The sequence below is a fragment of the Colletotrichum jinshuiense genome, chromosome 5, assembly GCF_051148585.1.
Source record: "Colletotrichum jinshuiense chromosome 5, complete sequence".
In the NCBI taxonomy this organism is placed as follows: Eukaryota; Fungi; Ascomycota; class Sordariomycetes; order Glomerellales; family Glomerellaceae; genus Colletotrichum; species Colletotrichum jinshuiense.
The window spans coordinates 710192-732244 of NC_139312.1; the positions used below are offsets into that span (position 1 = coordinate 710192).

Sequence of the window (22053 nt, forward strand, 5' to 3'; positions counted from 1 at the left end):
TGCCCGGGTCATCCGATACATCGGCACTGCAAGAGTCGGCGAACAGAGGGCGAGTTGATATCAGTACAATTATGGCACATCTCTATCCACACAGATTCAGTACTCGTGTCAAAAGGGGGGATTCCGTCCTCTCCGGATCCAAACCCTGGCCGTCAAAAAGCAGATGCAGTTCCTGCCCTTGATCTGCCCACGCAAATGTTCCCCGCATGCCTTTCGTCCTCGACGTGGATCCCCTTCGGAAAACAAAAACATGTTTCCCCCGTCGTATCTCCAGTCCCCGGTGACTGGAAGCAAATTTGTCTATACTACACGGAACGCCTCTCCCCTGCCAGATGATGCGATTTTGTTGAATAATTAAATAAACGGAGTCGTCTTGCTTCGGTTTTGGTGGTGGAACACAGAAGTCGAGCCTTGGACAGTCCAAGGCTTCGAGCTGGAAGAGTAGAGAGGGGTCGGTTGTGGTGTTGGTTTTTCGTAGGCGGCCGCTAGATGCCGCTTATCGGTGCAAATGAAAGTTCAGAGATAGATGAGGCGTTTATGCCAGCACTCTCTCGTCTGAAGGCGGAGGCTGGGGCATCTGTCATGACGTTGTCAGCGTTTGCATCGCGTTGCGACTTGCTTCTTTCGAACTCACCTCCAGCTTCGTGCTTCCAGCAAACATCTTCTGGAAACCGATACCGACACCCTCGATAACACCGAGCAGGATCGCGCAACCAATGGCGCCGTTTCGGGCAGCCTTGTAACCTCCACGGATAGCAAGCGCACCACCAGTGAAGAAACCAGCAGTAATACTGTTTAAGGGGTCCTCCTTCTGTCGCACACCCTTGACGGCGCAGTCGAAGGTGGAAAAGAGACCACCCCAAACACCTCGATTCGGTTAGTTTTACCTTACGGATGGCCTCATTGGATGGAACATACCGAAGTTACCACCCAGCACGGGGGCGCGCATCTTAATAGCGGTGATGGCGCCGATACGACGCTCGCCGTAGGGGGAGTTGCGGAAGCCCTTGATACCATGCCATATCGTACCACCGATAGCCTATCGAGAGAAGGACTGAGTTAGTATTGGAAAGTTGTCGCGAAGTGGATCGAAGTTTCGAGATTCGAAGCTGGGCCGAAGCTCGGGGAAGCTCCAGGGGGGGTGGGCTCGCAAGAACTTACGCCCATGGCGAAGGCACCGCCAAAGTCGTTAAGGATAACCCAAGGGCAGGGGTCGCGCGTATGATCCATGGCGAATGTGTGTTGGGGGTTGTTGTCGACGAAGGGGGTGGTGGGTTGGCGATGGAGAGCTCAAGACGCGATAATTCGGAAAGGCGTAGCTGGCTGCCGTGGCGGACGTGGTTGCGATGGAGTGACGAACAGAACGAATTTTTTCGGTTGCGGCTTTTCGGAAATTCCGTTCTTATCTTATCGCTGAGCCTGGTGGATCCATAGGTGGTAAGCTCTCCACTATCGGAGCTGTCTCGTCATTTGCCCAAAAAGGAAATCTACCTATTACTCAGTCTTCTGCCATTAGTCACACTCCATCAACCATACGTTCTCAGGAGTTGACAACCAGAAACAATGACCGATAAACTTTCTGAAAATCGAGCCTCTAAAGGGGGGCACATTCTCGAAAAAGCCGATCTAAAAGATGCTCCCGTCATTCAGTCAATGGTAAGGGCCGCATACTCCAAGTACATCGACCGAATCGGCAAAGAACCAGCTCCCATGAAGGCGAATTTCGAAGAGCTTATTCGAACGCAACTGGTGTACGTTTTACGCAATCACGAGGAAGGGAGAGTTGTTGGTGCCATAGTTCTGCGGCATAATCCGATCACAAAATCGCTACAAATCAACAACCTGGTAGTAGACCCAGAGGCTCAGGGTCGTGGTTATGGGCGCATGCTCATGGAGTGTGCCGAGAACGTAGCCCGAGCTCAACATTACACGGCGCTAGAGCTCTATACAAATGTCAAGATGCGTGAGAATCTCATTTTATATCCGAAGATGGGCTTCGTCGAGACCGAAAGGAAGACAGAAGACGGTTACGAGAGAGTCTACTTTCGTAGGGAACTGGAAAGCAAAAGCTGAGTTGGTCAACTAGAAATCAATAATACATGAACGACAAAGGTGTACTCGTTCAAATTATTATTACCTTCACACCTTTTCTACCATGCATCTCGTATTAGAGTAGTAGGAATTCTGTTAGATTGCACCTTGCATCTCATTTCTACATGTCTAGGCCATTCTTGTCTCTCGACTGTGACTTCACATCCGATCTCGCATCTCTTTTAATGATCTGGTCTTTAATACCAGGCGGTGGTTCGATACCACGAAACGAATGACGATGATGATTGAAGTGATCTAGTATAGATGGGTCGAACTCATTCCCCTCGTTCGCACCGCAATAGCCATCATCAAAAGTTTATTTCCTCCAATACTTTTCGAAGATCTCGTGCAGGGATTACACATCTCACCCGGGGCGTGAATGAGCTGAGAATACTGACACCGCCCGTATTGCACATGGTCTTTTGGTTCGCTCGCAGGTCCTTGGTGCAGTCAAACTCAGCAACGTCTTCGCAAGAAAACTTGCCGAACGACTGGCTCCCGTCATTCCGGGTGTACTTGCACTTCTTCTTTCCAAAGACGTCCATCTGGGCATTGAAGCTCACCGGCCACGTGGCATTTTTCATGGAATTTTCATGTAAGGACATCTCCCAACCTACCGGCTCTGTATTGCAGGGGTTGAATTGAGCATTGACGGGTGTTACGGGAATCATATACCATGACCCGAACATATAATGACCCACCTCTCCGTTGGCTACAACTCCGTCCAAGTACTGAATATAAACCGCCTCCGAGGGGAGGGGACTAGGCGGAGGAGGCGGTGGTTTGCTGAAAGTTACCGTCGATATTATAGCTATCCTTGAAGATGATGTAGATTTGCTTGTGGTAGACGGTGCCGGTGGGCTCGATGTGGATGTCGTCATATGACCAGAAAGTGCGGGTAACGATGGGGTATACTTCGCACCAAGCGACAGCGAATAACTTGTCGAAATTGAGCCCGCTGTCGTTGTTTTGATAGTAAATAACCCCGTCACTGTGGATATCAACGGGATTGACTTTGGGGACGAGTTCGACGGGGCAGTTTGTGTGATTTGTGTAACTTGCGTTGTAGGACCGCTAATACCATTATCTTCGTTTCCCGCTGAGGAAGGTGATCCTTGGACGGGTAATATGGCCGAAAGAGGGGTTTCTGCAGCGGTAGGGCCCGGAGGGCTGGTTTTGATCGGTCGTGCACATACCCCTTGTCTACGTGCTAGGCCTGAAGATTCCCCGGGGAACGAAAAGATCTGGTCGTACGTCGGCGTCCACTGATCTGCCCAGTGGCTAGCCTGCTGGCCTTCAACCCAAAGCCGCCATTTAGCCATTTCCACGCAGGTCTTTGCTGGCTGATACTGGATCAGGACCTTCCCTCGTGGCGTTCCGATGGTGAGATCTGTGAGGATCTCCTCAGCGGATTTGGAAATTCCGTTGTCGTCGAGTAAACTACCCTCAATTACCCAGGTTTCCCATTTCTCCCGTGGCAAAAAGACGGGATTGTAGTCCACCACTTGGACGGGAATGGCACCGTAGGTTTCCGTTATGACGCCAACCAATCTATTGACCTTTTCTGGGTACTTAACTGTACCCTTCTGGTGGTCTATGTCTTTAAGAATATCCTCATTGACGACTTCGTTGTTCGCATCGTAATAAAATGCGGGATGTAGGTGCTGACGTGGAGTAATAATGAAGGCCTGCATTTCCAATTTTGCGCTTTCGACGTCTTCGTCCCCAAACATAATTCCTGGGTCACCATGTTCTTTGCTGTTTTTCAGGTTCTCCAAACCATATTCATAATACTCGAATAAGGGGTCGCCTGGTGGTGGTCTGTAAAGCAGATCATCTGTGACCATGTATTCGAAGTCGTCAGAGTTATGGTCCACGAAAGTGGTCTCCCAGATATGACTCATCCATGCGCTGCGTTGAGAAACCAAAACTATAGAGGTGCAACCATAAAGTCCTTCGAGCGCAAGCGCTTCGACGTTGTCTTTGAATGTGACCCAGTTGGCGGTTACATGCGCGTCCGGGCTAGGATCATGTCTGACGAGCTTAGGTGCATAGCGTGACTCCATTCTGCCGTTAGTGATTTCAAAGAGTTGGTTCATTATGAATTCTTGAGGCCGTTCGAGATCGCTAGGATCAGGCCACTGACCGTCGGCAGGATTGCCGCGCTTTGCGACTTTTTGAAACGTAACATCGATCGGCTTTTTCTTTTGTACTGGGCACGTACTGCCGCCGCATCTGCCTGGAGCGCATACTGGGAGTGTTTGCTTTGCAGTATGGGTTGTTGTCACTGTGGTTGCTGAGTTGACGACGCTGCAGCTAGTAACCGCTGTGTAGGTACTCGTTGCGCAGCCTACTTCGGCAGAGTTTCCTGTTCAGCGGGGCATTATTGAGTGGAAATTCCATTAAAATGAAGAAAACACCAGTACTACCTCGAGTTACCGAGCAAAATACGCTCTTCTGAGTTGCAGTGATTGAGGTGGTACATGCCGACGACGACGATGATGACGACGAATAGGAAGAAGTCGCTGTTGGCTTATCCTTGGAAGTAGGTTTATCATCATTTTCTTCACCTTTGTCATCTTCTCCGTCCCCTTCACTACTGTCATCAGATTCTTTATTATTTGACGGACAATTGCCAATTTTCAGACCGAATAGCTGAATACAAAATTCGGGAAGGTTGATTTTGATATTCGGAGGGAACTTGGAATAACAGCCGAAACATATTATCGGAAACCCGGAAAATGGAATGATTACTTGGTGATAAATCAATAAATAAGAAAACAGGTAAGAACGGAGAAAGATTTTGGAGGCTTACTCGGAACGATTGTAGGCTGGTTGCTTCCCGGTGAAGTAGTTGTTATGTACGTTGGGGATATATAAGTAGCACCAGTTAGAGTAACAAATGTCGCGTCAAGTGGCAGGGTAGTGATCGTCGAAATCGGAGAAAGCATCGAGATAGTGGACGTTGTCTGTTGAAGAGGTTGAGTCATAGAATCTGACTCATAAGTGAGGCTCTTGGACTTCGACGCCACAAGATGAGTGCTTGATGAGATCAATGGCATATCATCAATCGTAGAATATGTTGCAGTGGTAGAGTTTATCGACAAGGTTACAGCCGTGTTCGTGGTCATTGACGAGGCAATGTTGACATCCCAAGTGGATATGACTGAAGTGATTCTTGCTGTTGGATGTGACACAGGAGTCTGGCTGCTGACACTGCGATAATTTTTCCCCGTCGTCAATGTCGGTGTAGCAAGTTTCCCGGTTGTCAAGTTGGGTTTACGAGTTCTGATCGTCTTTACAATGTCAGGTTTCTCGGAATGGCCTTGGTGAATCTCGTAATGCTTACAAGTGTGGCAGTGTGCCAGACAGTAGAAGTTGACGGCTCGCAAGAGCTAACACCGGTCTCACAAGCCGGCTGGGCTCCTTGAATCGATGTCGTTGCATTTTCAAATCTGCGACGATGCTGAGCCTGTGAGAAGTCTCCAATTGCACCCACAAGAGTCTGGACCCAGATATGAGCCAGGAAAAGGCTAAAGAATACCGATCTCAACGTTATCATGCTGAGATATGGTTGATGCAATTATGATTGGGTACAGTCAGACACTAGAATGGTCGGAAGTAATGATGATCCCGACATCTACTAGATGCCAGAAGGTGTAAATTATTGCGGTAGGCTTTATCATCTTTTGACCCTTTATTGCCTGGCATGGTCAAACTTCAAGGGCGTTCGTTCCCTTGCAGAAAGATGGTCATGTGTTACAGTGGACTGGGGCTGGTTAAGTTGTACAAAAATGGTCTCATCACACTGACCTTGTTAATAAAGAAACACCATACCTATGCTCGGCCTATGAAATATATCTGAGATACGAGCTGCTCCGAAAACAGATTGCTTGGCACTCGATAAAGACAACAGGGTTTTTTTTCTTTCTGGAAACGGGGGTAAAGAATGAAGAGAAAGTGTTCTTTGACTCATGGACCAAAATTAGAATCAGAGTTGCAAGATATCCATGGCTTATTGAGCTATTTCAAACTAATGCTAGTGCTATCCATTGTTTTTTGAAGTTTGTTTGAGTTATTCAGGAAGCCATACTTTGCATATCAAAGTTCGACAAAATGTGTAACTCTCACTCAATGAAAGGATTGGATGTAGGCTGACTTGAATCCATTCTCCCAATTGGTAACCCTGTCAGCGTGGTCCAATCCCGAGGGGGTCGTATTACTCGGATCGGCGTTTATAATGCGGGGTTGATGAGACCTTACCGTGTCAGTCAAACCATAGGTCTTACTTCCAGAATCTATATAATTTGGGTGTGGATGTGAGCGATTTCGGTGTACCCCGCATGTCGTCCCATGAAAACCAAGTCTCATTTGCCAACATTATTAATCCCTATCGACGGCTTAGAATTATCCGTATCTTCGAGTCGGGTTCAACATGGTGAACATTAAAGAAGCCGCGCGAGCTGCCATAACAGCCTATGGCCTCGCAACACAACAAGGAGGCAACGACTCCGTTCCCTTACGGCATGTTGCAGAGTCGTTGGCGTCGTTCTACCTTTCCAACTTTACCAGCTTCACCCTTGGCGGTGTAACGACAGTGGGAGGCGAAAACAAAGCTACAGAGGGTGTGTTGAAGCAACTACAGCAGCTTAATGCCAGCGGTCTTGGCACGGACATCCGGCTCCGGGGCAGCAGCGTTGACGTTGTTTCTAAGCAGAGCGCCGTTTGTTGGGTGACGTTTGAGATTCTGCCCCGGACGAAGAAGATTGGCCGGTGGTCGTGGACGAATGTGTATGGCTTTCGGCTGGAGAAAGGGCGGAGCAATGGGATTGACGGCGGGTGGGAATTCACAAATGCCGACCAGGAGTTTGAGTCGTTACTAGAAAGGGTCCCTGATTTTTTTGCAGGCGGGACTGTATGAGTGAGAAAGTTATTGGTACAGATTGTTGAATTACAATGTTGGTTATGTATTAAAATTTTGATCTCCCTCATGAAGACCAGGAGTTCCCTTAGTACGACTAGTCCATCGGGCCGGCGAACCGTTACAGTAAAGCCGCCCCCAGGGCCACGCCAGCCAACAAGCCGAACATCTCCCGCGACGTACCAGTAGGAGCTGCAGCGTTGGGGGAGTTGGTGGTTCCCGAAGTTGCGGCAGACGTAGCAGATCCCCCATTCTGGCTAGCTTGGTTGCCAGACCCCGATGCGTTTGCCGTCGTTGCAGCAGTTACCGATCCGCCCTGTCCGGTGACAACGGGGCCGTTACTCCGAATCCAGGTTTCACTTTCGGTCTGGCTCTCGGCCTTGTCGGCGTCCCCAGCTGCCGCAGAGCTCCCAGCAGCGCTGATAATACTGCTTGGTGCTGGAGTGGTCACGGAGGGTTGGGTCGTCTGAACGACGGCAGCGGCGCTGGTCTTCACGGGCAAGAAAGACGGCGAGTACGTCTCGGTTCCCTCATACGAGGGACAACCGGGGACGGTGGTCTTTGGCGGGGCACGGCCACCGCCGCAGTCGAGGGCGGCGCAGATTTCGCCCGTCTCCGGGACGTACCAGACGCGGGTTGCATACGGGGTTCCTTGGCTGGGGGTAAAAACTGAGTCTGAGGAGATGCAGCCGGCGAGATCGGTCTTGGCTAGGACGGCGGTAGCCAGTGCGGCGAGAGAAGTGACGAATCTGAGAGACATCATGTGGCTTTCGGGAGGGTTTTGGTTGATTTGGTAGGAGGAGACTAAAAGTAGTCGTATGGATGATTCAAACGAGGGTTGTAGATTTGAACGAGTGTGTTGATCCGGGATTGACAACAAGCTTCAGCGTTCGAATGCCAGAATCGAGGATGAAGAGAAGAGGAAACAGAATCTTTTTCACGTCGTTCAAAAGATCCTTTTCATGAGATATTGCATTACACAGCGGTTGCCTTAACCCCGGGTCCAGTGATGCCCCTAGGTTACTAGGCCGTGCAAGCGGGTCTAGGACGGTATTTGTGCGCCACCTCATCTCGGATGCTCTCCTAGTGGCCTTTGAAAGAATCCTCCAACGCCCAATCCAACGGCATTATGATGCTGTGGCTGATTGGTTTGTCTCAAAAACCTGCCGATGAGCCGATGTGATTGCCTTTTGCTCTCGATTCTTACATCAAATAAATTCTCCCCCGCTGGAAGCACACCAGTTTGTCAGATTCCGACACTTCTTGAAGCTCGAAACTGCGCCGCCTCCTGAACGGGATTCCGCCGGTCTCAAACGGACGGGTACCCACACATGCCGGGGTGTTGATCCTTGCTTGATGTGTTTTCATCCCTTTTCTACTTCGTGCCTGATTGAACCAACAGTTTCGTGCAAGGAAACCACGACAAACCTACCGGCGCTTTTTCCCAACAGGTGCATCTGGATTTTTTGAGGTCGTTAGTGCACTTTCCCCAGCAGCCCTAACAAAGTCGGCCAGGAGCTTATTGCGAGCGGGTCCAATCATCCCGTTGTCAGCAATACACGATCTGGGCGAGATTCACAACGCCGCTAACATGGCAATGAAAGGTGTGTTATGGCGGTTCTTCTTCCCCCACCCCACCCTTTTTTTTGTTTTTTTTTTGTTGCCCCGAGTTGGATAGTCTGGAACTGTGCCATTTTGTCTTTTCCCATGCTTAACCATATTGATTTGATTGATTATGGAAAACCTTAAGCTGCTAGATGAACGAACTACTTCTGCGAATCGCATATTATTAGTGTTCTTCGAGGCAAAGTTGGTTCCAATTTTTGGCAACGACTCTTATCTGGGAATACTTTTGTTAGTATACTTTGCCATTAATATAGTCATCTTTGTGAACGTATCTATGGAGTTCAGTGCGACCACTGGTATCGTACTGCCCCGATTGCAATGGTACAACACCTTCAATACTGTATTGGAACTTGGGGCTGAAGATGATTGTTGAACGGTGCAAACGAGGCAACCAGCCACAAAAGCATTACGTTCATTCGTCGCATTTGAAAACCAGTATACCGACTACCTCGTCACTGTTTAAAAGTAGGCGCGTTTAATAATTTCAGGTCTTAGCTCATGGTGGATCTTCAACATGGGTAGCTAAATCTGATAACCTTCAAGGATAAGCTTCATTGGGCCTTATGCACATCCCTAGAAACACGTGCAGCACATCTCTGCCTGTACTGGTAGATCAAACGTGATGTTAAGCCCCTCTACCTGAACTGAAAAGGTTGTTACTGGCGCTGATTCAGTCATCACCAAGCATCTACCAAATTGGCATTCAAAAGTTGACTTTCTGACCTGCTCCTTTCTGCTCCTTACTTATGGCAAGTATTGCAATCATACTATGGTAAATTCAGCCAGCGCATATCATTGTTGACCAAAAAAAGTCTAACATCCGGTCTGCGGTCGGAAATGGTCGAGCAGACCTCGATAACCGACCATCGGCAGCTACACAGACACGAGGACTTCAAGGTCCCCTGAAGTCAACGTACCCACTGGGCCCGAGAGCGGCTTTGATTCCACTCTTTATGTAAGCTAAAAGCTGTTACTTCCCAACGGTGGTCTGTTGCCCAAAAGTTGCCACCCAAAGTTTACCCGATAGATTCCAGCCATTTGCAAAGCCTTCGTCGCCTCAAAGTAGTAAATGCACTCAATATATTTGTTTGTATAGATTGGTTAAGAAAATAGATGCAACTGTATTTGAGTGCACATAACTTGGGTCCGACTGAACGGCAGTCGGCTCTTACCGCTGTGTCGGTGCCGCTGGCCGACTGCCGATGTGGATGCTCTTCGGAGAGTTGTGGAAATCTTTTAGCAAACAAGCCTCCACGGTGGGTGCTATGATATATATACTGGACCTGATGTAACTATACACATGCGAAGATCCCCCACAACCCGGCACTTTGAGGTAATTGATGGGCATGGTTAATCAATCGCATCTTATCAGATGCAGAGATATGGGGATAGATGACGATGATCACCCAGGAACAACAGACTAATTGTCGGACCAGACCCGCATTATGGGTGAGATTGAGAGAGAACATTTTCCTGGCTTTCAGGGGTTAATACTTGACAACGGAGATGAAGTTGAAAATTTGAGGCTTGGGTTGTAGTTGTTTGACCGATGTCGGGAAAGGCAGGAACAGTACCCTCGCCGGATCGCAAGTACAAAAGCCATGGTACGAATTGTTGTTTCAAGCTCTCTTCCTCCTTACCCAAGGCCTCGCTTCCTGACAATTTTTTAACCAGCCTATTTTTCACAATGGCTCGTTTCTCCCTCCTCACTGCTGCCACCTTGCTCGGCCTTGGCCACATGACCTCGGCTCAGAACAGCACCACCAACCCTTGGCCATGGCAGACATACCGTTCGGAGCCGGCGCTGCAGCCACCCTCTCTGAAGATCACTCAGACTGGTGAAATCGCCGAAGGTCATCTCTTCTTTGATCAGTCCGGCTCTGGCGGCCACAATTATTCTGTTTTCATCATGGACAACGACAACGAGCTGATCTGGGAAGGCGAATACGGTGATATTTCGGCCTATCGCGCCCAAACCCTTGATGGCGAGCCTGTTATCACATACTTCACCGGAATATCGATGTCAGAACCCTATGGCTTCGGCTATGGCGCCATCTTCATTTTCGACCAGACGTATAAGAACATTTACAATGTCACCCTTCCGCAAAACAAGGATGGTTTGAACCTGCAGACCTTCACCGGCTGGGATTCTTCTGGTCTCGCAGATGGAAGCTGGATTGACATGCACGAGGACCTGATTACTCCCGAGGGCACCATGTTCATTCCTGCAATCAATGTTACATCCACTGACCTGACATCCGTCGGTGGTCCCGTCGAGGGTTGGATCGCCGACTCGCTCTTCTTCGAGATCGATATCAAGACAAACGAAATCCTTTTCCAGTGGAGCCATCTGGACCACTTGGATGAGATTCCCCTGGTTGACTCCGCTGCTGTCTACCCCCTGGAGGATCTTGGAACCAACCAGACATATCCATGGGGACCTTTCCACATCAACTCTGTTGAGAGATTTGCTGATGGCGGCTTCTTGGTTTCTTCCCGTTACTACTGCTCCATCTTCAAGATTGCTAAGGATGGATCCGTCGAGTGGACCTTGAACGTGAGTCATCGCGAACTCCCCCAATAAATGTTTGAGCTAACAATGACCAGGGCCGCACTGGTGGTTCTTTCGCCCTCAAGAACGGTCTCTCCTTCTGCTACCAGCACGATGCTCGCATTCACGCTGAAGGCAACGGTACCACTCTTATCTCACTCTTCAACAACGACAATAGCGGCGTTTCTTCGGGCGTCAATGAGACCTCCGGCATCCTCCTGACCGTTAACACTGCCACCTGGGAGGCTACCCTCAAGCAGGAGTTCATCGACCCGAAGGACACCATCTTCGCTGTCTCTCAAGGCAACTTGCAAGTCTTGAACGATGGTACCGGCCACGTTGTCATTGGGTACGGCAGCACGCCGAAGATCAAGGAGTTTGACGCAAATGGCGAGTGCGTCTTCACCGCACAGTTTGGCGAAGACAGGCTCGTCCAGAGCTACAGAAACTACAGACTCCCGTGGGTTGGCAAGCCCTACTACGCTCCCAAGGCGTTCGCCTGCAATGCTGGCAACCAGACTGAGGTGTACATGAGCTGGAACGGCGCGACGGAACACAAGAAGTGGACTGTCTTTGCAGGTGCGGCCGAGGGTGCCTTGACGGAGAAGGTTACCGTTGACAAGACTGGCTTCGAGACAAAAGCTGCCTTTTCTGGATCAGCCCAGTTTGTCAGGGTTGAGAGTGAGGGTGAGGGCATTGAGACGGGTGTCAGCGATGTTGTTGCGGTTGAGAGCCAGTGCTAGATAGGTAGTCTACCGTCCATGACTCAGGCCTTTGGGACTGCCTGGCTTACCTCCTTGGGTCTGTGAAACTTTACCTTAGATAAGTAATCTTCAATAAATATAATGTCCGAAAATGAGTCAGTGGTAAATGAATGACGTCCCGGAAGATAATATTGTCTAGGATTAGTTGCTGTCAAAAAGCTTAGCTTCAGTGCACCTTCCCTCTATGGCCGTTATCGCCCCCGCCTTAGTCTACTGCTGTCTTCCCTGTCCTAAGAACCGGCATCCCGGCGCCGAGATAAGCCACCCCGCGGCCTCTAGAGTTTAGGCCTCGTGTCCCTCCTTCAAGAAATGTACCCTCCCCCGCATCCTTCATTTTCTCACATTATCAAATCCTTTGTCTCGGCGTTGATTTCATCAATTGAACAGCACTCTGAATAGTCCATCATCGATATCATCATCATCATAATCATGGACGGTCAAGGCCTCGCAGTCCGGCCCCACCCGGCCAGTGCCCCAGATACCGATTGGGTTCATCTCAGCGATAGCAAAGAGCAACATGAGACAGCTGCTGAGATTGAAACCATGCCTGGCCGTATACAACGTGTCACTACCGACGAGAAGAACCTCAATAAGTTCTACAACATTACGTTTTCCGCTACTAGGTCGCATCGACTGGAAAGATACTACAATGATGAGCTTGAAAGCTTGTTCGATGCGCCATTCGATTCTTACAGCCAGGAGGACAAGGTCGATTTCCTGCTGCTTCGGAACTACCTGAGGCGCAACCTTCGCGTCTTGCTTTTGGACCGCCAGAGAGATGACCAAGTGAAACCGGTCCTACCCTTTCTGCAGACACTTGTCGATATGTGCGAGGCTCGCCAGAACATGGTTCCCGTTGACAGCAAAAGTACAGCCATGACCTTGAATGATACCGTCAAAAAAGTACTGGCAACAACCAAGGCGATTAAGACCAATGAGATCAAGGCAAATAATTCAATCTTCTCGCGGGCTATTAGCACCATTGACCGACTCGGGGGCCACGTCAACGAGTTTTATGGGTTCTACGCTCCATACGATCCCCTGTTTCCTTGGTGGTGTGATGCGCCCAAGAAGCAATTTGACGAGGCCCTCGCCGGCATCAAGGCGGCAATAGAAGCCAGACTGGCGCAGACAAGTGGGTCCGGATCAGTCCGTGCTGCAGTGGAACCGATTGGGAGAGACGGTCTGCTGAATGAGCTTGAAGCGGAAATGATTCCCTATACGCCTGAGGAACTCCTTCAATTGGCGCAGGAGCAGTATGATTGGTGCGAAAAGGAAATGAAAAAGGCTTCAAACAGCCTTTCCAGCGAGAAAGTGGCCTCCCTTCGGCCGGATGGATGCGTATCGAGGTAGGTGACGCCAGCTTCACTCCCAGAATGGAAACTAACATCCTGGTCGCAGTCTCGAGATTGGTGACTCTCCGCCAGGCTTCGGTGACAACTGGAAAGCTGCGCTTGAGCATGTAAAAAACACATATGTCGAACCCGGTCAGCAGCCGGAAATGGTGCGCCAGCTGGCCTTGGAGGGTATGTCTTTTGTTAAAAAGCACAACCTTGTCACCGTCCCTGAACTCGCTGGGGAAACATGGCGCATGTTTATGATCTCGGCAGAGCGCCAGAAAGAGTCGCCCTTTTTCCTTGGCGGCTCATCCTTCTGGGTTTCATACCCAACTGCAGCCATGGACCACGATCTAAAGATGATGGTGATGCGCGGCAACAACCCTCACTTTTCACGTGCCACCGCATTTCACGAGCTCATTCCCGGCCATCGACTCCAGCTCTTCATGGGGAAACGCCATCATCCTTACCGAAAGCTATTTTCGACCCCATTCTTTGTTGAGGGCTGGGCCATGTACTGGGAGTTTGTCTTTTGGAACAGGGGCGACTTTTTTGTCAGCCCAGAAGACAAGATCGGAACGCTGTTCTGGCGGATGCATCGATGTGCACGGATCATATTCTCTCTGAAGTATCATCTGGGCGAGATGACACCGCAAGAGTGCGTTGATATGCTCGTTGACTGGGTCGGCCACGAGCGGTCGAATGCCGAAGGTGAGGTTACCAGATCATTTGGAGGCGACTACTCTCCGTTGTACCAGGCTGGATATATGCTGGGGGCATTCCAGATGCACAGTCTGCGGGAAGAAGTGTTGACGAAGGGCTTGATGGCCGAGAAGGAGCTTCATGACAGAATTCTGAGAGCAAACACGATGCCCATCGAGTTGCTGCGAGCGCTTCTCCTGAACCAGCCCCTGAGTCCAGACTACAACACCAGATGGAGGTTCTACGGCTGAGCACTACTGCAGTCTGTCAGCTATGTGGCGTGTTTCATGCTTTCCTGTACGTTACATTCGGTCAATGTTAGCACGTCTAAACGATATATTTCCAGGACAAGTTCCTTCTCTCCGCATCCCCGGATTGTTAGTCCACATGGCAGTCGATCCATGGACCCGGAAATGCGGGGGTGACGATGCGGGGTGCTTCGGCTTTCGGGGTATATTGAGCGGGAGGCGGGCAATTGGCCGTGGAACCATAACTATACCAGCCTCCGCCCTACTTCAAGCGAATTTGTAACCCCGTAGCTGCGACATCTTGGCCAATACGTGACAATGGATAACGAACAAGACCCGAGCAACCAAGGCGAGGCTGCCGATGCGGTTCACGATGACTCCGGTGGTGCCTCAGAAGCTGCAGCTGCCCTTGCTTGCAACTGCTGTCGCCGCCGGAAGCTGCGCTGTTCGCGTGAAGTACCGACATGCCAGCAATGTCGCAAGACAGGTGGGTCCCTTTGAATCTCAAGATGTGAATCCTTCTATCTTTCGGCCGTTAACACGTTGCAGGGAGTGACTGTGCGTATGAGTCGAAAAGGTCTAAGCCAGGGATGAAAGCTGGTGCAATCGAAAATCTGCATCGGAGATTAGGTTCGTCTCAATATTACTGATTGAAGGCTTACCTACGCTTTCGCACTGCTGATAAGTGTCTTATCAGATGCTTTGGAGAGAACGGTACACCAACAACGGACGAACAATTTGGCACGTGACCGCAGGCAATCTGAGTCGGATCCGTCACCTAGCCGAGAAAATGGCAATGGCGAGCTCGAGAAGGATGCGTACAGCATCATGACATTTTTCGCCAAAGAGTTGCAAAGGTTTAATAACAAAGAAGCAAGACCCGTCGCAATCAGCAATGAACACCAACCATATGAGCCAAGCGACCAGTCAACACGAGCCAAGCGACGCCGTCGCAATGATGGAGAGCCATCCCCAGTCTCCTTTATTGATACCAGCCCAGCTTTACCAGACGAAGAATCTCTTCAAATCGTCCTACAAGCATACTTCTCACATATCCATCCATGGATTCCCATTATCCACGAAGGGAGGTTTCGTCGGCGACTTGCCGAGTCAAGTGAGCTTGAGGCTATCAACGTTGTCTTACACTCCATAATCCTTGCTGCTTCAAGATACGTAAACGACGAGGATGTCGCTATAAGTGTATACGGTTCACCTCAGCATCGCGCTCTTATTAGGGACTGGATCGTATCGAATGCTATGAAAGATCTTAGTGTCGAGAGCCTCCAAGCTCTCATCATTGTCTCATTTAACGATGTATGTGGCTCAGGTTTTCCTTTCTGTATTTCACGCTAATGTCCACAGATTGGCAATGGTGAAGCTGCGAAAGCCTGGTCACTCGTCGGATCACTTACTCGCACTGTTGAGTATCTCCAGCTTGCAGTTGAACATGATGCTGAGAAGCCATCAATGTCTCAGCCTTTTATCTCACTGCCTTTGCCCAACAATTGGACCGAGGCCGAGGAAAGGCGACGTGTATTCTGGAACGTATTCAAGCTTGATCGACTGGTTTCCGTCACCATGGGTTGGAACACGAGTCTCACCTCGGACGATGTGCACTGCCGCCTGCCATGTGACGGTGTTCTTTGGCGCAAGGAAGACAAGGTCACCACCCCATATTTCGGCATATGGGACAAGGCTGCTGGCAGGATCGGAAATCCCATTGCCTTCATTCCCTCTCACTATGCACCGGCATCCCAGGTGGTTGCGGAAGAGGAGACGCAGACACCATCCGATGCTGGAACCTCCCCGGGAGCTGCGGCAACCAACGTCGACATGTCGACAGTAGGCGCTTTTGCATACTGCATCGAAGCAACGGAGTCTCTCAGTCGAGTTACCAGCTACTTCCTGCAACAAAAAATCAATATGCGAGATCAACGCGACATAAGCAGCTGGCTTACGCGGTTCAAAGAGCTCGATTTGCGTCTTGTTCACTGGAAAATGCTGTTGCCCCAGAAGTGGAAGGCAAACATGGCCCGTCAATCAACTCGTATGGACCCTAACCTCACTCTGGCCCATGTAACGCACAATACCTCAATGATCTTGCTCCACCAGCTCATTGCCTTTCCGCCGAGAGAGTGGCCATTCCGGGCTCGCTTGCCGAGTATCCTCAGTGCGGATACATGCCAAGCTGCAGCCGTGGAAATTGCCATTATTGCGGATAACTACCTCAAGCACGCGCCTTCAGCAATGCCTGTATCAAGCCAATTTGCGTTTTGCATTTACGTGGCTGCAAGGGTGCTGCTATTGCGATGGCGGTATGACCTTGGTACTGACCTGGCCACTGAGTTTTGGGCACTTGTACAAATCCTTGATGAGATGGCCAGCCGATGGGCTGGTCCCCACAGCTTGGATCCAGCAAGGGATAACTTGGCCGGAAAATACTCCCGCAAGCTTGCCGAGATGCATGCCCGTTGTCGCGACGATGCGTCGTTTAATATTAATGTTTTGGGATACACTACTGAGGTTGATCATAACATCTCTCATTTTTCTCCGGCATTCCCACAAAACACGCGCAACGGCACGGTGCAGAATACGTGTGTGACCGAGAGGAGACCGACTTTCGGGCAAGACAACCCAGAGCCCCCAGCATCAGCATCCCATCACGGAGTCGCAGCGAACAATCTCGACAATATTGTTGTGGCTCATCAATTCCCACCTAATGATTCATCAATGAAAACAATCACGCAACCAAATACTTTACTTGTGCCTCCTGGAATGCAGCTGAACGGCGTGGAGCCAATGGGCCAGCCCAGCATGTATCATAGGGGCAGCACTGGCAGTGGCGAGCTGAGCAACATCTCGCAGATGTTGCTTGATCAGCAATTTATGGATATGGACAGGATCATCAGCTACGACGACGGAATCTTCGGTACAGAATACGAAGGCGGAGGATGGTAATCTAATACTTTCTATTTGCCAAAAGCGAACGCCCAGTCCTTAATTTCACGACAAACCTAAACTTCATAACGAATGCGGATGGCGCAACTAATGTTCTATGCGAAATTCATGTTCAAAAGCCTGTTTCCAAACTCTACAAGATAGTAATCCCCATATACCAAACCGTGGTTGCAGTACCGCCGTCTCGCATTTTCGTTGTTATTGGCAGTGCCGTTTTTGAGAATGGCATCAAAGCAACTTCCAGCGGTGGCATCCTCGACTGCCACGTTTGGATATTTGCCACCCTTTGCAAAGTGGGCCTTCTCGGTTGCGAGAGAGTGTTCCAGAGTGTCTCCGACTATCTCAATAGCAGCTTCGAAGAACCTGCGGGCCAATTGGTGCTGTTGGACACTCTTGCATGCTTGTGATAGAATTAGCATGCCGTTCGCTGCAATAACTCCAGCAGAAGAGTCCCGTAAAGGATCAAGCGGGTTTTGAACGGGCGCGTCAAAGTCCCATAGCGGAACGCGGCGTCCTACGGTTCTTCTTGGAAGCCCATCATGCGTGAAGTTGCCCTCGTTAGCCTTCTCGACAACCGGGATATCCACGCATGGCGGCGCGGTATCGAGTCTGTACAAGAAATACTCGGCAACACCACAGGCAGCTTCAAGGAACACTTTGTCCTTGGTCCATAGATATGTCTGGGCATAGCCCAGGATCGCCCATGACTGGCCGCGGGCCCATGTTGACTCGTTTGCGTAGCCTTGCGCCGTCCAACGCCATTTGAGGTTACCATTGGCCGGATCGATGTTGGCGACATGGCATGTCGAGTATAACTGGCCTCTGTAGCCGTCTTTAGCAAGAGTCTTTGTGGGTTCGGGCCGCAAATGGGTTTGCAAGAGTGTGCGAGCGTGTGTGATGGCAATATCTGCAAGGGTGCTGTCTCCCGTATGAGCAGAGGCGTAGAAGAGTAAATCCAAGTTGCAAAGACTGTCAATAATGGCAAGCAAGTTCGTCGCCATGTCGGTTACGACGATATCCTTCTTCAAGAGGCAGTCCCAGCTGCGGATCGCTCCGGCAGAGGGAACATAACGAGTTGCGAGACTGCGAGCCGCCTGAACGATGGAGTCAAAACTTCGCTGGTTGCCGGTGAGTTCCCAGTCTCTCTGCAGAGCTGGCATGATGATAAATCCGATGTCGTGTGTGTCCGTCCTGTTGGCCATGCCATGCAGGGGATCGGCCCAGACTCTGCATAGTCCCTGCAGATGCGTGCGGATATCACTGACGCTGAGATCCGAAGCGGAGTCAGAGAGTCGCACCGTCTGCGGGTACTTGACAGCCCGTTCCAATAAGGCGTACAGGGTACCTGGGAAGAACCCGCAGGTCCAGAAGTCCGGGTCGCGGAACTCGTACTGGCCGGCGTTAGGGCCATCCTGAGGTACGATCTCCGGGAACGCGATCGGGGTCTGCTTGATTTCGTTTGAGGTGAAAATGAGGTGTTCATCGAGAGACTTGGTTGCGGTGCGGCAGATCTTTGCTGTGATGTTCTCCTTGAAGAGTTCGCCGAGGCGGCTTGACAGAGGAAGGGTCGTCTGGAACGTGACCCAGTCATCAGGCTCGGCGGCTCCTTCGGACCAGGACGTTTCGCTGCCTCTGTCTAGAGATAACGATTCTGGCTTTGGAGTTGATAAAGCACTTGGAGGGTCAGAAGACATGCTGTCGTGGCGGATGACTGCAGAGATGCCCGTTGGAGAAACTCCTCGAGGGTCATCAAGTCTGGTGTCTACATGCATTGTTTCGACGTCCTGCTCGGCCATGATGGTGGAGAGGGTCATGTCGGCTGAAGGGAATTTAGGAGGATAGCTGCTTTTGTTTTATTGCGTGTAAAATGATGAATTGCCGAACATTGAAGCCATCATTCTGTACTTTTGTACTAAGCCCCTTCAGAATAAGGCGATTGATAATCATTACATCTTCAGGTGATTTTCAGTCATTCCAAGACCCGTCGGACGAAAAGCTGTAGATCCACTTGGTCGGACTCACGGTCGATCTCTCGGTGAAAGACCTTACCACATACTTGACGATGAAGAAACATGCCGGGGGCAAAATATTCGGGGTAAATATGCGCCCTGCCTCCGAGGACATTACTCCGAGAAAGCGTCCCCGGTCGCGATGGCCGGCCGCAAGTGGCTTTCTCCACGTCTCCACACCCCGCTTGATGGGCCCACCATAGGTTGGGGGAGGGATTGCGGGGGATGTTGGGAGAGGCATGCATGGCCCCAGTTGGCCTAAGGAAGTCGACGGACTACTCCATGCTGGCGTTATCGACAAGGCTGTATTGGGGTGGCAGGTGGCTTTGGTTGATATAAAGGATGGCGTTGCATCGCCGCCATTTCTCAATCGGAAGCTTGAAACACCAGCCAGGACGAAGAAGTCTCTGTTCAATCATATAGGACTTCCACGACCATCGTCTTGTTGGGTTACATCGAACGAAAATCAACAACTCTTCACGGAGACATCGTCAACATGACAGACAGAGTCAGTCTGGACAGGACCGCAAAGAATGCGGACACTGTCCCCGCCACCAAGCCGCTCGAGGACGTTGACCTCGTCGTGAGCTCTTCAACGCCCAAGCCGCAGACGAGATCGCTGTGGGTGGCCTGGCTGTACATTTTCGATTGGTATCCCAGCCACTACTCGAAGGAGGAGAAGAGGCTGCTGCGGAAGCTGGGTAGGTCCACTGCAAGACCCGTATTTCGGATTGCCGCTTACCAAAGCTTTGCATAGATGGTGTACTGCTCACCCTCTGCTGCTTGATGTGTAAGTTTCATTTCAACCACCGGAATTACCTAGCGACTAACATTGGTGTAGTCTTCCTGAAATGGCTCGACTCAGCCAACATCAACCACGCCTACGTCTCCGGCATGAAGGAGGAGCTTAACCTCAAGGGAAATCAGTATGTCTTCAAAGTGTGTCATAACAAGTCAAATTCAGCTCTTTAACGCCTGAAATTTAGGTACTCCCTCTTTGGAACCTTCTACAACATCGGATACCTCATCTTCGAGATTCCATCCATGATGATCATCTCCCGTCCCAAAATCACCCGGTACTATCTCCCGACCATGGAATGCCTCTGGTCCATTGTCACCTTTGTCCAATGCCGCCTGCGCAATGAATATGACATCTACGGTATCCGCTTCCTCCTCGGTGTTCTCGAGACCCCTGCCGCTACGGGTGCAATCTACCTGCTTACTTCATGGTACCGCGGCGACGAACTCTTCAAGCGCGCAGGTGTGTGGTACGTTTCGTCAAACATTGGCGCCATGTTTGGCGGCTACCTCCAGGCAGCAGCGTACAACAACCTCAACGGTGTCCACGGCATGTCTGGATGGCGATGGCTGTTTATTATCGACGGCATCATCAGCTTGCCAATCTCTATCGCTGGTTTCTTTCTGTTCCCGGGTTTGCCTACGAGCCCGAAAGTCTGGTGGCTCACTGATGCAGAGCAGAAGCTTGCCCAGGCGCGGATGAGGGATGACGGCGTCAAGGAGAGCAAGAAGATTGGCAAGAGGATGCTGAAGCGCGTGTTTACTCACTGGCATTTCTACGTCGCCGTCTTCACATACATCTTGTAAGTCTTGGCCTCTGCACACAACTCTGATATTTGGAGTGTACTTGTCTCTCTGATACTGATTGTTCATAATTTAGCTTCCAGTGCACTTCCTATGTTGCTGGTCAGATGGCCCTCTGGCTCAAGCATGAGGCTACGGTCAACGGCACTTACACTGTTGCTCAAATCAACGTCATTCCTACCGGTGTGCAAGCCATTGCCATCGTCTCAGGTATTCTTGCGACTTCACTTTGCATGATCTACCCAATCTGGTGTGTCATGTGCTTCGTGGCCGGTGTGCTCTTCTTCGCCAATGTTTGTCTCCTGATTTGGGACATTCCTACTGGTCTTCATTGTAAGTTTTGGCTCAAATTGGTATTCGGAGGATCACGTCTGACCATGGTGCTTTAGTCGCGGTTTACTACATGCTCGGACTCACGAGCTGTGTCACGCCGATTTTGTTTCCGTGGGTGAATATGATCATGAAGGATGATAATGAGGCCAGAGCTTTCACTACTGGTGCCATGGTACGTCCCAACATCAATCCTCCTTAATTCATGATGCAAACTTCTTACGCTATCGAATACAGATGACGTCTGGCTGGATCTTTTTCAGTTTCTACCCCATCACTGTCTTCCCTGTCGTCGAAGGTAAGAATTCCGCCAAACTTCCTTCGTGTGTTTGGATTTACTGACATTCAATCTCCAGCTCCTAAATGGCGCAAGGGTTTCACCGTCAATACTACCTTCGTGGTTGTCTGGTGGGCTCTCTTCATGCTTGGCCAGTACCTATGGCGCCGCGATATCCGGAATGGAAAGTACAAGGTCTCGACTGAGACCGAGACCAGCAGCGTTCAGGATATCAAGGGTGATGACATGATGCATGTTGAGGTTTCCAGCGAGAAGGAAACTAAGGTCTGAGAGGAAACGAAGGGATTCTTGCTTTGTAAACGGGTTGTTCTTTGAGTGCATTACTGCAGACAAGGCATCCGTAGATGGAGGAAGTTGGACTTTGAAATTGTAGTTTGTTATGGCAGCCTATGAAGCGGAGATTAGCTGTTTACTAAGGTATCCGGAGATTTTCCATGTCCATCATAAGGTACCGGTGCCCATCGTTATAGCAATGAACTCCACCCGTATTTGTTTGCCGGGATGCTTCATGCTGCTGTTAGTATCCACAACGGGTTCTTCGTTCAGAGGTTTGAAGCATTTGCAAATTGAACAAGAGTCTTTACACATTCATGATGAAACAAATGAAGCTTGCTGA

At 50.3% G+C, this 22053-nt stretch overlaps 8 protein-coding genes across 8 annotated transcripts; 4 read left to right on the plus strand and 4 right to left on the minus strand.

Moving 5' to 3' along the window:
- Positions 1-535: 535 nt before the first annotated feature.
- EsH8_V_000190 (protein transporter TIM17) lies at positions 536-1230 on the minus strand (the record flags this gene model as incomplete). The annotated part of the gene is made up of 4 exons (XM_083272706.1): positions 536-577; positions 635-867; positions 919-1039; positions 1162-1230. The coding sequence occupies 4 exons, from the start codon at positions 1228-1230 to the stop codon at positions 536-538; spliced, it is 465 nt and encodes a 154-aa protein (XP_083125421.1).
- Positions 1231-2853: 1623 nt separating this feature from the next.
- EsH8_V_000191 (uncharacterized protein) lies at positions 2854-4157 on the minus strand (the record flags this gene model as incomplete). The annotated part of the gene is made up of 2 exons (XM_083272707.1): positions 2854-3165; positions 3288-4157. 2 exons carry the CDS (start codon positions 4155-4157, stop codon positions 2854-2856), a joined length of 1182 nt encoding a protein of 393 aa, XP_083125422.1.
- A 2976-nt stretch (positions 4158-7133) lies between these two features.
- On the minus strand, positions 7134-7775 carry EsH8_V_000192 (uncharacterized protein; the record flags this gene model as incomplete). Its single annotated transcript, XM_083272708.1, has 1 exon — positions 7134-7775. One exon carries the CDS (start codon positions 7773-7775, stop codon positions 7134-7136), a length of 642 nt encoding a protein of 213 aa, XP_083125423.1.
- Positions 7776-10325: 2550 nt separating this feature from the next.
- Positions 10326-11932, plus strand: EsH8_V_000193 (arylsulfotransferase family protein; the record flags this gene model as incomplete). Its single annotated transcript, XM_083272709.1, has 2 exons — positions 10326-11195; positions 11246-11932. 2 exons carry the CDS (start codon positions 10326-10328, stop codon positions 11930-11932), a joined length of 1557 nt encoding a protein of 518 aa, XP_083125424.1.
- A 450-nt stretch (positions 11933-12382) lies between these two features.
- Positions 12383-14243, plus strand: EsH8_V_000194 (uncharacterized protein; the record flags this gene model as incomplete). The annotated part of the gene is made up of 2 exons (XM_083272710.1): positions 12383-13302; positions 13355-14243. The coding sequence occupies 2 exons, from the start codon at positions 12383-12385 to the stop codon at positions 14241-14243; spliced, it is 1809 nt and encodes a 602-aa protein (XP_083125425.1).
- A 315-nt stretch (positions 14244-14558) lies between these two features.
- Positions 14559-17198, plus strand: EsH8_V_000195 (transcription factor domain-containing protein; the record flags this gene model as incomplete). Its single annotated transcript, XM_083272711.1, has 4 exons — positions 14559-14727; positions 14790-14870; positions 14938-15554; positions 15603-17198. The coding sequence occupies 4 exons, from the start codon at positions 14559-14561 to the stop codon at positions 17196-17198; spliced, it is 2463 nt and encodes an 820-aa protein (XP_083125426.1).
- Positions 17199-17293: 95 nt separating this feature from the next.
- Positions 17294-19012, minus strand: EsH8_V_000196 (Six-hairpin glycosidase-like protein; the record flags this gene model as incomplete). Its single annotated transcript, XM_083272712.1, has 1 exon — positions 17294-19012. One exon carries the CDS (start codon positions 19010-19012, stop codon positions 17294-17296), a length of 1719 nt encoding a protein of 572 aa, XP_083125427.1.
- A 691-nt stretch (positions 19013-19703) lies between these two features.
- Positions 19704-21707, plus strand: EsH8_V_000197 (major facilitator superfamily domain-containing protein; the record flags this gene model as incomplete). Its single annotated transcript, XM_083272713.1, has 8 exons — positions 19704-19908; positions 19965-19997; positions 20049-20133; positions 20194-20808; positions 20886-21142; positions 21199-21314; positions 21377-21437; positions 21496-21707. 8 exons carry the CDS (start codon positions 19704-19706, stop codon positions 21705-21707), a joined length of 1584 nt encoding a protein of 527 aa, XP_083125428.1.
- Positions 21708-22053: the final 346 nt, after the last annotated feature.